Here is a 17,696-nt window from a genome sequence, read left to right on the forward strand (position 1 = left end):
AGTTTTTTTCCCCCTCATGCATGTAGAATGTAGCAGCATGCAGAATGTAGCAGCATGTAGACAGCATGTCTTAGCAAACTAACATTTTGATTTTACGGTTAAAATATAGAGAACCTTAACTGGTTTATTAGTCCTTTCATTTCTAGGATAGGCATGGTAGTATTCCCAGTACAGTCCTTATCAGTACAGAATTTTTAACATTTTGACTTTAAGAATGGTGGGTATTCATTATTAGCCAGTTGTTTTCACTGTACTTTTTGGACTTGTGTTACATCATTTTGGCAAAGTACAGTGAGGAAAAAAATAGGTGTTTTCATTTTTCCTTACTAATTTATAGACTGGGAGTGGATTTTGTTTTTTCTTAATTTGTCAAAGGGGGAGAATGAAACTTCATGTACTTCAGAGATCCCTCAAAAATAACCTACATGAGTATCTCCAATATAGTAAGATTTACATTTAATTTTTTTTTTTTTTTGGTTAGGGTGATGTGAACTGATGGTTGCTTGACTGTCCCTGGGTTTATAAAGAATAAAAAACATATTAACTTGGTTGGTCTAATATGTTACATTAACATCCAGTCACTACCGTTTGATGAGAATTTACTTATTCATTCTTTGTTTATATAATCAGAACTTTCATAGAATTGTGAAGTGTTGATACTTTGAAGAAAATGTTTCTATTTAGGTTAAGAATGAAAAGATGCAGAACAAATATTTTGCTGTATTTTAAAATGTTGGTTATCATAATATTTGTTATATATGAATAAAAATTTTCACTTTTAGGCACAGTGCAGATTCAGAAGCGTCAACAGTTAGTCAGAAAAATACATGAAGATGAACTGAATGATGTGAAAGATTATCTTTTGCAGTGTCAGCAGGAACAAGAGTCACTTACAGATTATAAGGTATGTACTACTAACAAATTTTATAAAAATAATTGTACTTAGATACAAATTATAGTACTGATTGGTGAATCAGTAATACTGGTAATTGTAGATTGAATAGTTCTATCTCTAGTCACTATTGTGAAGGCATCACGTACAGTTTTCTTTCTTCTCATGAGAGCCTTGTGTATTTGTCTTAATTTCATTTTATTAAAGACTTTCCCAAGGTTAGCAAATGGCAAGACTGGATTTAATTCCATTCATCTGACTCTTACAATGTTATTCTTAATAAATAAATATATTGTAATTAATGTTATTTTAAATTGACACTATTGCATGTAAAAATATTAACGTTATAAAGACATCACTATATATAAAACATTAACACTTACAGAATTTAATAAAACATTTTTTGTCATGAGAGTTTGTAGCATTTCTTAGAGTATTGTCTTGATTGAGGACAATAATCAGTCCTTTTTCTCTGACTGCTTGTTAGTTTTGATACTAGCATGTTATTTTCCCCACTTAAATGTCACTTATTCCAGTAGAACTGTGTTGCCCATTTCATGGGCTTATGAGGACCAACAAAATGGGTGGTCTCTTGTCTATTATTTCCCTATGAAAGGTGTAGAAATGTAAATGGCTCCTTCCCTTATAGCATTATGTTTTTTGAAGACAGAATCTTTGACATCAGAATTATCTTTCTGAAGGTGGCATTGCTGAAATTGATTGTAAAGTGTAGCTTTCCCTACCTGACCAAAGAATGTTATAAAACATGTAGCTGTTTTTTTCTCCACTTTCATGCATTCTGATTCTGTTGAATGATGTTGGCTTAGCTGTTTTTTTAATTCACTTCATGGTTCTACTGGATGATGTTGGCTTTTAGGGAACTTGGCCCACATACATCTTTACTGAGTCAGTTCTTCCAATTATTTTGGCTCCAGTTGTTTAGTGTGGTTTGGACCTTGAGAGATCTTCATGGAAGACCTACCCAGGATCTGCTTACTAGGTTTACTTCAAGATTATGGAATTTACTAGATGTGGAATGTTATTTAATAAATAAATAAATCAGTCAACCAGTCAATCAGTCTACTTATGCTGTGGCTCCCTATGCTTGTGCATTTAGAGATATTGCTTGCACGAGCCTATTTTATTCCATTCACATCTTATGGGTAGAAGAAAGTACTCAATAGGGAAAGCCAACGAAATGATGATAATACAATTTAAAATTTTATTTTATTTTAAGTTTTCTGCATATTAAACTGGATTGTGAAGAATCCACTTAAGAGAATTTTCAAGTGGAAAAAATACTGTCATCCTCTTCAAGGAGCTATTACTTGTATAAGTCAGATTTTTTGGGGTCTAATTCAAAGGTGATAACTATATGTTGTAATAAATAAAGCACAATTTAACTATCATTTTGCTGACTTAGACAGTTTAATTGGGGCCTCCTTGGTGGCACACGGGGTTAAAGCGCAGCACTATGAAGCTGTCCATAGCCACTGCAGCATGAGTTCTATCCCTAGTCAGGGAGTAGACCCACAAGAAGCAGCACACCTCTCCTGTCTTACCTGCTGCTCCCCTTAACAGTGTATTTCATATTTCAGTCAGTCTGCCTGTTCTGTTCCCACTTTGTCTCTGGTGAATCCTTTCACACACCCCTCCCCCCCATACACCTCTGGCTTGTACCCCAGTTCTTGTATGCATAAATAAGTCTTTAAAAAAAAAGATTAAGTGACTGAACAATGCTAGTATTCATTAACCTGTTTTGGTTAAACTTTGTTATCAGTACATAAATTGGAAGAAAAATCAGATCATTTAAGGCTACCTTGAACTGTATCAAAATTCTCTAAACCTGATTCAACATGATTTGTTTATCAAGGGTGCTGACTTAAGATTTGTATTACTGATCTGTGACTATACAGGTACCTCTTTGCTTTCTCCTTTTCTTAACAAACCTGTCCTTTTAAAATGTAAAACAAAAAACATTACTAAACTGGTTATAATTTTTTCAGAAGATAATTTGAAATTGGAGAAGATAGTTACATTACCACGATTTGGTTTGACTTCTATAGTGCTGATTGTACTTGAATAATTTATCTGAAATTACTTAGATAGGTTCTAATATTCGTAAGATTAAGATCTTTCAGATAGGGCTGAAATTACTGAAAATGTTTTGTTTAAAGGGTAAGATATAAATTGTACACTACAGACTGTTTCTATGTATATTGTATATAAACATGTATTTATAAACTATTTATAAATTTTATAAACATTTTACAGAATTTTTTGAAACCTGAAGTCATCTTGAGCATTAATTTTAACTTTTTTAAAATATGATCTCTCTGATCCAAGGATCAGAGAACCTTTTAGTCCTACCTAAATTCTCGCTAGAGAGCCTTCTCAGAAGAAATTGGTGTTGTGTAGTGAAAAGTTAGAGCACCCATTTCCCTTTCTCCTAATTTATATAAATGGATCTGGAAACCAATAAAGATTTCATGATTATTGGAAACGCTAATCAGAAGTATGACTGCATTCTTATTTTGATGTTGCTCTCTGCTGTGCATTTTCTTCCTTATGAGTACTTATATTTTCCAATTTTTATATAAGTACTACATAATAGATGATCTTTGTCAAAATAGACACTAAAATTTTATGGAGTACTTGTTTTTTTTTTTTAAAGATTTAAGTTCAGCCTTTAAAGCACTTGACATTTTTCTTTTCTTTAAAAATATTTAGTTGTTAAAGGAAAACCTTGCGAAGTGTTGGACCCTTACTGAAGCAGAGAAACTGTCCTTTGAAACTCAGAGAAACAACCTTGATACTGAAAACCAGTATTTAAGGATATCACTGGAAAAGGAAGAAAAAGCCTTATCTTCATTACAGGAAGAGCTAAGGAAACTAAGAGAACAGATGAGGATTTTGGAAGATAAAGGAGCAAGAACTGAGTTAGTTACAGAAAATCAGAAACTTAAGCAGCATTTGGAAGAAGAAAAACTGAAAACACAGAGTTTCCTTAATCAAAGGGAGACTCTACTGGCAGAAGCAAAGATGCTGAGAAGGGAATTAGAGAGAGAACAATTAATGACCATGGCTTTAAGGGTAGAACTCCAACAGTTAAGCTCTAGTCAATCTTACGGCAACACAGACTCTTCCAATGTATTGACTGAAGAAAAGGAAATAGAAACCTTACGGGAACGACTCGCTGAACTGGAGAGGAAACTAAACTTTGAACAGCAGCGTTCTGATTTGTGGGAAAGACTGTATATTGAGGCAAAAGATCAAAATGGAAAACAAGAAACTGATGGGAAAAAAAAAGGCAGCAGAGGAAACCACAGGGCTAAAAATAAATCAAAGGAAACATTTTTGGGCTCAGTTAAGGAAACATTTGATGCCATGAAGAATTCTACCAAGGAGTTTGTGAGGCATCATAAAGAAAAAATTAAACAGGCTAAAGAAGCTGTGAAAGAAAATCTGAAAAAATTCTCAGATTCAGTTAAATCTACTTTTCGGCATTTCAAAGATACCACTAAGAATATCTTTGATGAAAAGGGCAACAAACGATGTGGTGCTACAAAAGAAGAATCTGCTAAAAAACCAACAGTTTTTAGTGAATATTTACACGCACAGTATAAGGCACGTGCACAAAATCAGAATAGTAGAGGCCCTACTGTGCAAAGAGAGGGAAGGAAAGAAAAAACAACTCACTTTGAAGAATTTGGAAAAAATACAAATTCACAAAAATGCAGTGCTGAGCATGACTGTAATGAAAATTCATTCAGAAAGACTTGTTCTGGTGTAGTTGAATGTGCTCGACAGGAATCCATCAACGCTTTTAATGTTAAAATGTTGAGTCCTGTAGGGATAAAAGAATTTAGACAGGTAGTTGAAAGGTATTTACTAGACAAACTGGATAATTTTCATCATTGGAAAGAACTCAATCAATTCATCGACAAGTTTTTCCTAAATGGTATCTTTATACATGACCAGAAGTTCTTCACTGACTTTGTTAATGATGTTAAAGTTTATCTTAAAGACATGAAGGAATATCAAGTAGATAATGATGGAGTGTTTGAGAAGTTGGATGGATATATATATACACATCTCTTTGGTCACACTTTTTCCCCTCCATATGGACCCAGGTCGGTTTATATAGCACCATGTTATAATAGTTTTTAACATTTATTGGTTGGATAGCATTCATATCATTTGATACATTTTTTGGAATGTTACTTTTGTAAAGGATATACTTTATTGCCACTGAGAATTTGGAGTAAGTTGAAAGACAGTTTTTGGTTAGTAGCTATTACAAACTGAAATTCTCATATAACCAATTTGACTTGAGAAAAATGGCTTACTTTCTACCAGTTAAGGATATGTAAATCCCACTTTAGTCCTTTTTTGGTTATATTTTATATGAAAATATAATCACCTTAAATGAATTTATTTTCCTTGAATATTTTATTTACTCACCTTTTAGGAAGGTAAGAGTAAATAACAAAGTTCACCTTGAAATTAGAAGAGTTTATATATATAACAGTTTGGATGTTCCACTTTTGTCTGTTACATTTACCAATTAAATTATACATTTATTACAAAATATGGATAAAGCTAGTGGCAAGATCGAAGAGGCAAACTTAGCAAGTTCTAGTGTGTGCTTTATATATTATTTCTAAAAATAACTTTGTATCTATTGCTCATCAGCTTTATATTCTGTAATAGGAAACATGGCCAGACTTTAAATGTCAACTTTTATTTTTTACCTTTGAGATATTTATACATCTTTTTGAATAAATGTAATGTGTCTATAAAATAATGAGACTGATTTTGGTGTCTTTAGTCATTAACAAGTTATCTAGTGCTTATAATGAGCAAAGCACTGAGGTTTCCACAGGAAACAAATGGAAAATTCTTGCTATCAAGCAGCTCACAAGCTATTGGAAAGTTAGGTAAATATAGGTAATGGAATGGAGGTATTGAGGCACATAGTAAAGGTGGCTTCAGTCTGTTTGGAAATGCTTGGGAAGACTTCATAAGTGAAGTGGCCATTGATCACCTTTTAAAACGATAAGAAATGAGAACATGGGGTAGGACAGTTCACTCAAAGGGAACTTTTATTTCATTTAAAAGGAACTTGGAGATGTGAAGTTCTGCCACTTTTAAGGAGGCTGGGTATTATTATGAATAGAAGAAAAGATTGGTATCATGAAGGTTTAGTTTTATGCAGAAGGACTTGGTTTTTGTTTTTGTTTTTTTTTTTTTGCATTTTCAGTAACTGTAAGTAGTTTGGAGAAGTGGTTGGAAAGGGTGACACTAGAAGCTAGTTTTTTTTTTTTTTTAAACAATACAGATAGCTGATGATAGCTTAAGTATGATAGTAGGTGTGGAAAGAAAAATGAACAACAGCAACATTAGTGGTATTTCTTGTGGAAAGTAATAGAAAATAACAGTGATTTCTAGATTTTTGGGTTGAGTTACTTGTTGGATAGTAATATCTTTATGGCAAGGAATACCAAGTTTTGGGTACAGGGAGCTGGCAATAAGAACTGTTTGGAGGTACCTTTTGACAGTCACAGACTTCCTATGTGAGCGTAGATAGTCAAGGCTGGGGGGTGTTGATCAGACTTTTGGGAAGCACGATGATCTCTTAAGGGGTTGCAGTGAAGAATGCTGAGAATGACAAGACTAGAGAGTGGTGTGAAAACCCAGAGCGTCTCTTGTAAATGTGTCAGAATCTTAGAAGATCAAGAATTGGGGATGTTTCTTTGCTTGGGTGGCCATGGCCATGGATGGCATTATGGACTGCTTCAGTGAAGGGTGACAGAAACCTGATCACAGACACCAGGGAAGCAGTAAATACAGACATTTCTTATGAACCTTCGGTGTTAGCAGATGTGGTGGTGGTGGGGGGTTAGGTGGGACAGAGCATATTTGTAAGAGATGTGTGAGTATTCCTGCAGAGAGGAAGCTAATGGAGGAGGGGAAAGGAGGAAAATCATGGAAACACATCTCATTATTTTATTGTCACATTCCTATTCTTTATCTTTTGCGTGTCTCCCCATTTTGCCTATATATATATATATATATATTTTTTTAATTCCCTAGGAATGAAGTATGATACTCAGTCCTTTTGGTATAATTATACTAGCATTAATACTTGAGATTAACAACCTCTTATTGGTGTTCAGATAATAGCTTAATGGAGAAAAACATTAATACTGTTTCTCGTTTAAATAAATTTAACTCTAACATAGATGAAAAATGTGTTTACTGCTTTCAGTCGACCAGATAAAAAGCAACGTATGGTAAATATTGAAAACTCCAGGCATCGAAAACAAGAGCAGAAGCACCCCCAGCCACAGCCTTATAAAAGGGAAGGTAAATGGCATAAATATGGTCGCACTAATGGAAGACACATGGCAAATCTTGAAATAGATTTGGGGCAGTTACCTTTTGATCCTAAATATTGACCACCATAATTAGTTAAATTCGAAAACTGTAATAGAAACATACTTCGTACAGTGTTTTGTGTTGAAAGTAAGATGAAATGATCAAGATAACAATGTCTTTTTATCATTTTTTAAGTATCAGTTTGATGACTTTATACTATTGCTCAGAAGCATCAAATGAAAGCTTACTAACCTGCATTTTTCTGTAATTTAGCTTTGCTGAACTTTCTTTTTGCACTGGAAATGTTCAACTGTAGTTTTATTAAGGAAGTCAGGCATGCAACAGATTTTGTGCATGAAATGAGACTTCCTTTCAGTGTGAGCTTAAAGCAAGCTCAAATCATACATGACGAAGTGTAAATTAACACTGATACTTTAAATTTGCAGTAGAGCTTGAAAAAAGTACATTGTGATGGAATTTCATCTTTAACATTTTATAACCTTACACTTGCTTCTTGTCTTTTTGTGGGTTCAAGAGCCCGTTGACTTGTGAAGAGTGCTGCCTTCTTATGAGCTTGCTGACTTGTTCTCTTGTGAAATTTCTTGCACAGCTGAATATTGTGGAAGAAACAATAAAACTACAACATGAGGAAAACTAAAGGTGTTTATTTAAAACCTGGCCTTCTTTTAATATGTGGTTGTATATTTTGTGACTCCCCCCACCCCCCAATACATTCCCTCAGTAGTGGTATTTGATAAAGCATTGCTAGTTCCATAAATCTTGCTTCTTGCTGTTTACTTGAATAGTTAAGCAGCATCTGAGCTTATCTACCCTTTCTCTGTGAAAGATCTAAACACAGTTCACAATTTCATTTTCTGTTGAGTTTCCTTTTTGATTTCCGTTCATAGACATATATGTGACTTCCAGTTCGTCCCTCTGGCAAGTGAGTGTGGAAGAAAACAGCAGTTCTCTCATAGTTGTTGGAAATTAGGAAAGCACTTATTTCCTAGAAGTAAATAAAATTTAAGTAAATAAAGACTACATTTTACTGAATACTGTTTCAAGAATTTTAGAATGGTCTACTCTGATTGCTTTTCTACAGTTTTTAAAATAAAATGAGGCAATTTCTTAAAAAATTAACCAATGGTAAGTAACATATATACCTTGATAGTTACACAATCAGGGCTGATTTATGTCTGGGGAAAATGAATTACAAAAAACAAGGGTTAAAAGGAACTATAAACAAGTTTATTCACTTGAATGCTAAAATTAAAACACTGAATTTTTCACTTTTTCATGTTCCCTTACCTCCTCCAAAACGCTGAAGATGAGCAAGTGAGTAGGCAATGTAGAATCATTGTGAAACTCCTTATATAGCCAGTTTAAGGGATTTAGATAAAAGGTATCTGCTTCATCAAGATACTGACTTTTTCCAGTCAGGTCTGGGGGGCATTCGAGGAACCTCATTGGAAGTGGGTTGTGGACATGGCTAGGAAAAAAAAGTTCCCATTATAATTATAAGATGTTCAAAAAGGTGAAAGTTTCCACATGTAGGATATGTCATGTTCATATAACAACATGTGATATCTGAATCTAAACTGCATTCCAATTGAGGTGAGGAGCAAACCTTTAACGTGCTTTTCTCAAAGCTGAAGAATGTTGATTCTCACACTGGTAACCTGTTGTAGCTGCAGAAGCATTATCTACAAGGCCAAACTAAGGCATGAACTGCATTTTAAACTGCGAGTCAGCAGCTTGGATGGGCCTTAGTATTCTGTAACATTAGTATGCTGTTCCAGGAATGTAAGGTGCCTTTGGGCCAGGTAAGTAACTTGTAAATAAAGAGTAGCTCCCCATAGGTTTCACTGACAAGTAGAAAACTGGCCATGAACCAGAAAGGAGTTTTGCTCTTTGCTCTGAAAGGGGATGGAACACAGTCACCTAGCAAGTTTTTCCTGTGTGTGTTGTTTTTATGTATTTATACACAGGTTAGTAATAGCAACATGCTCACTGATTAACAGTTAAATAAGAAATGGTTTTATTGTTGCATAGAATGACTATATTATATGTTATAAAAATATATCTTTGATGAATCTTGACAATTTAGGCAGTTACTTGGGCCATACAGAAGCCATTTTACAGCTTTGCCTTGGGAAAAATAAAACCTCATTTTAGAAATAAGTTTGTGATAGAGCATTATTTTATCTATGAAGTGCATACAAAGTAAATTTATGCAGTGTCTTAATACTGAATGACTTATTTTGACAATACAAGCTTTTCAAAAAAACACTTGAGAAAAATTGTCAGTTTTATATTACAAAGTAGGGATGTTTTTTTTTTCTCTATTGTGCAAAAAACAAAACAAAACATAAAACAAAAAACTAAGATGAGGAATTTGATGAACTATACAAAGCCTAAACCATCTACCACTACAATTATATATGGAAATTATCTTGGTAGCTCTAGAATCCTTGTTCCTCTACTGTTATCAGTAATGTGAACATCAAGAGAAGACTGTCATCAGCTTTCGTTTTCTTAAATGGAGAGAAGCCTCATATTGAAAGGACACCTGAGGTCTTAATATAGCCTGTGGCTTTTGCTAGGCAATCCCACTTATAAAACTTGGCTTTGAATGATCAGTATTATTGATTCAGTTATGTATCCCACAAGTGTTAAATCACTTTAAAAATCACCTTTGATATAAAGTTGACTGAATGTGCATACGGAAAATTTTCAGGTTTTTAAAGCCAGATTAAGTTAAGTAAATGTAGAATTTTTTATTTAAAAGATTTTTGCTTTGTCCTGTACAGTTTTTGGGCAATTAGTAACTATACAGTTTACAAGGCCAATGGATGTTTTTAAATGCTTGTCCATAGTTAAGGCAATTTTGTGTCTTACATTTGTGAGAAACACTTAATTCACTATTAGAATATCACCTAGTTGAATTTCCTTATTTTTATACGTGAGACAACTGATGACTAAAGAAACTAAAAAGAATGGTTTAGGACCAGGGGAACAGTCCAGTAGTAAATCTGGATTAAAATCCAATGATTCAAGATTAATTCAAAATTATAAAAATAAAAGGTGCTTTGCAAAGATATACAGTAAAGATCAGTGATAATGCTTTCTTCCCAAGTAGAATACCATTAACAAATACCTGTAAATAAATAAATACCTGTAACATTGTAACACAAATAATTTAAATGTTAGTTGTTGAATTAAAAAAATTATTAAGGCTTACTTAAAAGTAGCATATGGTTTTCATTGAAATAGTTCAAATGGCTTTAAAATTCATCAGTGAATAAATAAAGTGGCTTTTCAAGTTTTTTATACTCAATGATCATTTAATTTAAATCTAGGAATCTGAGTGGAATTTAAAAGTAGTTTTGTTTTCTCAGTAGTGTAGATAGTAGGTAACTTATTACCTATAATAAGGAGTAGAGTGGCAGGGCATCATTATAAATACTGAAGTCGAAGATTTATTGGAGTGGTTGTAATAGAGTTCTTGAATATAAGTCATAACATCAAGGGTACCTCGTTGATGAACTAAACCAGTGTAGAGGGCAAGGAGCATATTTGACAAAAACAGGAAACTTAGAGCTGGTTTCTTCCATGTTTTCAGGTGGTTTAGTGAATACCCTATATAAAGATAAAATTGTTGAAGCTTAACATTGGCAATTTTATCAAAAGCTAAGTGAATATTAACTATAAACATTTGTAATTTTTTTCATGGAAATAGCACAAGCTGTCAGACACAAACAGATAACAGGTTATTACTATAATTTCTGTGACCATTATCATCTGTTGTTCCTAGGTCTTGACCTTTTTCTAGAAAAAGGAATTGAGGTAGTAAAAAGATTGTTGCTAGGGAGGTAACCCAAGAAACTCCAAGTTGAAGTCTAGCTCTGCTCTGGTAGTTTTTTTTTTTTTTACATTGCTAAATAAGCATTAGTTCCCCTACCTGAAAATGGTATAACAGTACCTTTTCTAATATTAGGAAAAATGTATATCCAGTGCCTGGCTTGGTATATGCAGTTATTAAATAAATAGGCCTTTTATTCCATTGATGTTATTTTCTCTCTCAAAGCCACTGGTAATGGATATTTCAGTGTGTATAAACCTCAGTAATTTTGAATTGTGTTAAGAAAATACACAACTAAAAAAATACACCATTGGATTCCTGGGAGACTAACAGTCATTATGAACAATGGCAGGGATCTCTCTTTTTGGAAGGAGTTATTTCTTTGTTTTTTTTCTTTCACTATAGTGTTGGAAAATTCAGAGATACTGAACTATTTTATTTTTCAATTTGTAGAAGTAATTTTTGTGTGTGGCAAAACCCAAATACCCTGCCTTCATCCCCACCCCCAAATTGAACAGACAGTATATGTTTCATACTCCCTGTGCATTGCCTCCACAGAAGTAAGTAATAGTACTTTTGGAATATGAGTACCCAGGACCCAATCTATGGTCTAAGTGAAATTTCAGTGGGGCCAAGGCTGTTTTCCATGACCATCACCTAACTTCTATAGCTGCCTTAACTTGGTTCAACTAAAAGTAACTAAACATGAATAAAATGAGTATTGGGCTGTTGCAATTTAATTATTCTAACAGGAAGGTGTCCTAAGAATTGTTTCAAACAAAAATAGGAGTAATTTGACATTCAACTGAGTAACATCTGGTATTCATCACTAACTGAAGGCATTCAATTCTCAACTTAAAATTGTTAGCAAATTAAAAAATGGGTAATACCTTTTCTTGTATACCTAAATATTTATTAGCTATGGTGCATTTACAGGTTTCTTTTATCTGTATTAACTGCCTTGAAGATAATAAACTGGACTGAATATAATGCTTTCATCCATTCTATGACATTTAATACTAGTCATTTGAGAGTTAATTTGATTTTTAACCCACTTAAAAATCAAATTTGGGCAAAATAGTCTTAGATGTTCAATTCTGTTCTTCTGAATATTTTAGATCCCTACAGTTCATTCCATTCAGTAGCATCATACCTGAAATAACTGTCAATAAATATTCTGACTAGTGTAATAAAAATGCAATTCAAGAAAATGAAGACTAAATTTAAAACAAAAACATCTAAATTTATAATTTGTATATTGTGAAATGAGGACATTGTTAAAAAGGATGGAAACTATAATTAGCTTTATTGAAACTGTAAAATTCCAAAAATTCTTCCATTTGTAATTGTACTCACAGGCATAACAGGCATTAACAGATCACCAAATACAAGGTGAAAGTGAAGTACGTCACCTCTTTGACAAGCAAAAACTTTATGTACATTGTAGGCTCAAGTTACAAAAGCTACATGACAGCCTTTACTGGCCAGATGCTAGATAACATGCTCTCAGGAATCTAAGTCACTCTTGCCTGCCCAAAGCTAAATCACATCTAGAATATTTAATTTGCTTCTGTTATCTGGGCCTACAAAAAGATAGTTAACAGTAGCTGCATAGAAAACTTCTGGAAGAATTTCTAAGAATGATGATTATCTTTGGAATGGTGCTAGATGCCTAGAGGATGATACTTGTTAGCATGAGTTAACATGCCATTTTTTTAAACTGGGTTCTAAGCAAGTAATTTTTATCAGATACTGTCAAAATTTTAAGATTGTACTTCACTCCAATTCACTAGCATAAAATCTAAAACCTTGCTTGGCTTCTTGGCAGTATCTCCTAATCACTATGTATTATTTCTTTTTGATATACATGACTTTTAAAAAGTTTGGCTAATAAGTGGCAATCTTGGCTGTATTCTTCTGTGACTGATGAGTTCTTCTTCCTAAGGTAAGCTTAATGGTAAATGGAAAGGATGGGAATGTTGAGAGCTGTACATTATTGATGCCATCAAATGTAGAGATACCAACTGCATTCTGGTTTTGGCAACAATTATTTGAAAAAAAAAAACACTTAATTTTTTTTTTTGCCAAATTTTACCAGTCAGGTCTGAGTTAACCTCATTTTCAAATATTCCTTGGGAAAGGTAATAGGGTCCCTTAATAGCCACATTAGTTGAGAAAAGCAAAGGAAAAGTTTAATCCTGTGATGGAAGGTATAGGAGAATGGAGTTGGAGAAAGGAATTTTGAACTACTAAAAACCATAATGAGAATACTGAGCACAGACCAAGGGAGGTATAAGGAAGAATTTTATATTGCTACTTTGCTAAAAAAATTAAACTATTTTCACTTTTCATAGTGAGAATACATAATGCCATGAGAGCTTTAAGGATATTACAAGTATTTTATGTAGAGTTAGATATCAAAATAACCCCTTAACAGAGTGTAATTCCCTTTGAGAGGAGAAATGGGAGGAAGAATAGGGGAACCATGTTTGTTTTTACTACTTTAAAAGATGACTTGAAATAATACATAATCAGAGAAGTCTGCAATGGCCACTAGTAACATCAGATCACACAGACACCCAACCCAGAATTGATAGCACATACTGGAAACATCACAAATAACAGATTCAGTCTAAGCATTTCAGTATTTTATATCAATGGCACCTTTCTTTTACAGATAAGGATACTGGGACACCCAGTTTACTAAGGATCAGAGTCAATGGAAGAAGGTAGGTTTCCTAGATTTAAGTCCTACTTTGGATAGGAGTAAGGGAAATTCAGATTAACAAGAAGTTATTACACATTTAAAACAAGGTTACTATCATTTTTGTCTCTAATCCCTGACTGATGCTGGCCTGGCTTTTTGACTTGCTTTGACCAAAAGGAGGTGGGCCCCAATTTCTAAGCCTGGACCTCAAAAGTTTTTATACATTTTTGCTAAGCTTCTTGAAACCCTACTTAAATGAAGTACCCTAACTAGCTTGTTGGAGAGCAAGATCACACTTAAGAGCACGGTACTTTGAGCTACAGCCAACTGAACCCCAAACATGTAAGAGCCCCACCTAGGTCAGCGATGCCTACCCCATCTGCAGCTGATCATATTTACACAGTTAAGCCTAATAGAGAATGCCATTTTAAGTCACTATGTTTTAAGGTGACTTATTATGTAGCAATTGCCAATAGAGTTGTCATATAACTATGTAAAATCAAGTTAAAATTGGTCATACAAAACAGGAAGACAAGATGAGGTGCAATATAACCCAAGATTTCATGTAATTAGAAAAAAAAAAACTGGACCATTTAAAACATCAGAAATTGTTTTAACTACTGTCTGACATTCTTAAATTTCCAGAGACTTCTTTCTTCCTATGGGGGCTTACTACTCAACTGATTAGTTTTTTTTGTTGATATTTGCTGGCTTTAGAACTCTGACTTCTAGTGGCCTTATAAACTCTCCTGGGCATTGATCTTCTGACTAAAGAACCTATGGAGGTAAAGATCACATCCCAGGAGAATGGGTTTTTTGCTGTTTCAGTCCTTTGGGTCTCCTCCTGAGTGGACATACAGAACAAAGATTATTGCCCACAGAAACAGGGTCTGTTCAACCCTTGCCAGCATTTTATCTCAATCATTAGGACTGGGAATAATGATTCAAACACTGTCTTTCTCTAAAGACTAGATATACAAAACAGGCTGGAATGGTGGAAGCTGGGAAAACCCATATAAATAAAACCACACTTGAACTTACACAAACATACCACACACACTGAACAGCAGTGTGCACCTGGACAGGAGCCGTGCTTAATTACAGTTAAAATTAAAGTGGTTGTAAAATTGAAAACAAAAGTAATTTATGAACAGATGTGTTCTGCAGTAAATAGATCTATTCTTGCCAAATAGCTGTTAGATATCCATACTTTTTTTTTCTTTTTAGATGATTTTATTTATGCATATAAGAACTGGGTACAGGCCAGTATGTGTGTGGGGGTTGGGTGGTGGAGCGGTCACGCCGTGGGAGGGGCAGCCCATGCTCTCCCCACTCCCGGCGCCCACCCCTCGCCAGCTCTCAGAAGATTCACCTGACAGAGACCGGGAGTAGAACAAATAGATACATTGAAATACACTGCTGAAGGGAACAGGGTGAGACAGTGCAGGTCTGCTGCCCCATGTGGGTCAGTTCCCTGCCTGGGGATGGAACTCAGGCCACAGTTGCTAATAAAAGCTTGATAGTGCTGTGCCAGCTCAGATGCCCAGACTTAAATATATATGAGAGTTTTTATAAATTCATAAGTACTATATAACTAATAAGACTATAAAGTAATGATAAAAATTAGCTTTGGCTTCATTACTTAAGACATTAAATATATAGAGAAAGTACATATTACATAATAACGGATACTACTGCAAAGTTTGAAACCATTAACTACATATTTTTCCCAACCTCATTTCTCCCAGTCCTGTGATTTTTTTGTGGTTAATATTCAAAGGAAGCCAGTAATGACTTATTCTGGATTAAACTTTAATATTAAGTTTCAATATATAATTTTTCCAAAACAAACTATGTAAAAATCCATATTTTCTAGAACTGAATGATATAAGAATTTTTAGAAGTAATGTGTAAAAACCTTACTGTAAGGTTTGGAAGAAAAAAAGAAGTCAAAACAATATAATCATAAGTGTGAACTGCATTAAAAGCTGAATATGCACTAGAATGAGTCTTAAAGAGGTGGATGTGTATGAAGCACTAAAACTAGTTTTAACAGCTATAAATATATTTTTGAATAGTGAAAATGAAGAACTGTATAGACCGACTGTAAAATAGCCATTCTAGAGTGGATACATATATTCTTTAAAAGAAAGATTCCAAACAGCTAAAAACAAAACAAAACAAAAAAACCATGGAAAGATGCTTTGGATATTGGAAACTTAATTTTTAGCTCACATTACAGGATATAGGAAAAGGATTTACTTCAGTAAAATAATTTATAATTAAGCAATTTTCATTTGGCCTAATTGGAAGTCATATTTTAAAGCTGAATGACATTGTCTTAATTAACTTCTATGTAAATGTATGTATTGAATAAAAATACTTACCACAGAACACCATACAAAATGGTAAAACTGGATAGATGAATCTGAATTCTTTATGACTCAACATGCTATAATAAGGATATTAAGAGAATATTATTTCTTCACATTTCAATGGTACTTTGAGAAGTTAATGCATTTAAATTGTAAGTAAAAAAGTGTGACACCTGTTTTCCTAGTACTGAGACTCATTACTTTTTAGTTACAAGATTATCTGTTAAAAGTAATTCTAACTTTTGATGTAAATATGCAATTCTATAGAACAATTACGCTCTAAAAGAAAATTCTATTACTAATCCAAGTAAAATTAGTAAATTTGGGATAAAAATGCATTTCTCTGGTCCTTTGATACTTAAAATTTTGATAGTTTCTGTGGTATTTGTTTTTGGTAGTTTCTGTTCAATTTTTAAAAAGTTGAATCTCATTTGTTAAGCAAACTACACATATCAAAAGTCTTTTATTAAAGATTTTTTTTCTGCATATAAGAACTGGGGTACAGGCCAGAGGTGCAGGAGTGACAGGATTAACCAGAGACAGACTGAGGAGCAGAACAGGCAGAGCTACTGAACTACACTGCTGAGAAGGTGAGACAGGAGCAGACTGCTCTGCCATGTGGTTGCTTCCCTGGCAGGGGATCGAACTCAAGCTGCTGTGGCTATGTATAGCTTCATAGTGCTGAGACTTAACCACTTGTGCCACTAGAGAGGCCCTCAAAAATCTTCATTATAAATGAGCATCAGCATAATTACTACTTTACTAAATAAGCATCACTAACAAATCATAAGAGTTTATGTATGCATCTTTAAAAATAGTTTATTTTTTGAAAAATGTAGATAGCCCCTTCCTGGTGGCACAACCAGCTGGCCACAGCCGTTTCAGTGCCAGTTCCATCTCAGGCCCTGGAGGTGACTCACATGGTGTGGCATACCTCTCCTGACTAGCCCACTGCTCTCCTCAGCAGTGTACTTTGTCAATTTGCCTGTTCTGCTCCCCATTCTGTCGCTTGTAAAGCCTCTCACTGGCCCTATACCTCTGGCTTGTACCGCAGTTATGTATGAATAAATAAATCTTTTTAAAAGAAGTAGATAATCAACTTACAACTTAATTTCTAGGTAACATTAAAAAAAACTTTGAATAAATAAAAATCTTACCTATATACTAGCAGTGTCCACAGCACAGTCATCAAAAGTATCCGATATTTCTTTGGGGCTAGAAAGCATCCATGAATAAAGAAGGGTAAATGAGTACCCAACACAACTGGAAATCCTTGACTGAAGTACCAATGCCATGGATGAGAACCATAAAATGCTCCCAAGTTCTGCAGCACGTTAAATTTCAAAAAATTAAACTGAACCAAAGTCCACTGGTGTAATTGAAGGAAAAAGAAACAGAAATGTGTTAGTGTGTTAGTGTGAAGTATGAACCTTGGCATTAGGGTATATGGGAGAATCTTGACATTAAAATATCAGGACT

At 34.0% G+C, this 17,696-nt stretch overlaps 2 protein-coding genes across 4 annotated transcripts in view; one reads left to right on the top strand and one right to left on the bottom strand.

The window, feature by feature from the left end:
* The window catches only part of CCPG1 (cell cycle progression 1), a 37,748-nt gene extending 29,624 nt beyond the window's left edge, over nucleotides 1–8,124 (top strand). For 2 of the 3 annotated variants that reach the window (XM_004687769.2, XM_012728626.1), the window contains 3 exons: nucleotides 783–904; nucleotides 3,623–5,025; nucleotides 7,164–8,122. In XM_004687769.2, the coding sequence (XP_004687826.1) occupies nucleotides 783–904; nucleotides 3,623–5,025; nucleotides 7,164–7,353 (1,715 nt within the window). In that variant the 3' untranslated portion in view covers nucleotides 7,354–8,122. Of the gene's footprint in view, nucleotides 1–782; nucleotides 905–3,622; nucleotides 5,026–7,163 lie in introns of all 3 variants that reach the window. The other variant, XM_012728628.1, reaches the window with a different exon arrangement.
* PIGB (phosphatidylinositol glycan anchor biosynthesis, class B) overlaps nucleotides 7,460–17,696 on the bottom strand; it is a 27,571-nt gene continuing 17,334 nt past the window's right edge. Inside the window, exons 8-12 of the mRNA XM_012728629.1 lie at nucleotides 17,375–17,586; nucleotides 16,230–16,294; nucleotides 10,699–10,912; nucleotides 8,582–8,762; nucleotides 7,460–8,279 (exon numbers count right to left, since the gene is read on the bottom strand). Of these exons, the coding sequence (XP_012584083.1) occupies nucleotides 8,142–8,279; nucleotides 8,582–8,762; nucleotides 10,699–10,912; nucleotides 16,230–16,294; nucleotides 17,375–17,586 (810 nt within the window). The 3' untranslated portion in view covers nucleotides 7,460–8,141. The remainder of the gene's footprint in view (nucleotides 8,280–8,581; nucleotides 8,763–10,698; nucleotides 10,913–16,229; nucleotides 16,295–17,374; nucleotides 17,587–17,696) is intronic.

The sequence above is a fragment of the Condylura cristata genome, unplaced genomic scaffold, assembly GCF_000260355.1.
Source record: "Condylura cristata isolate star-nosed mole 26May11 unplaced genomic scaffold, ConCri1.0 scaffold00023, whole genome shotgun sequence".
Classification (NCBI taxonomy): Eukaryota; Metazoa; Chordata; class Mammalia; order Eulipotyphla; family Talpidae; genus Condylura; species Condylura cristata.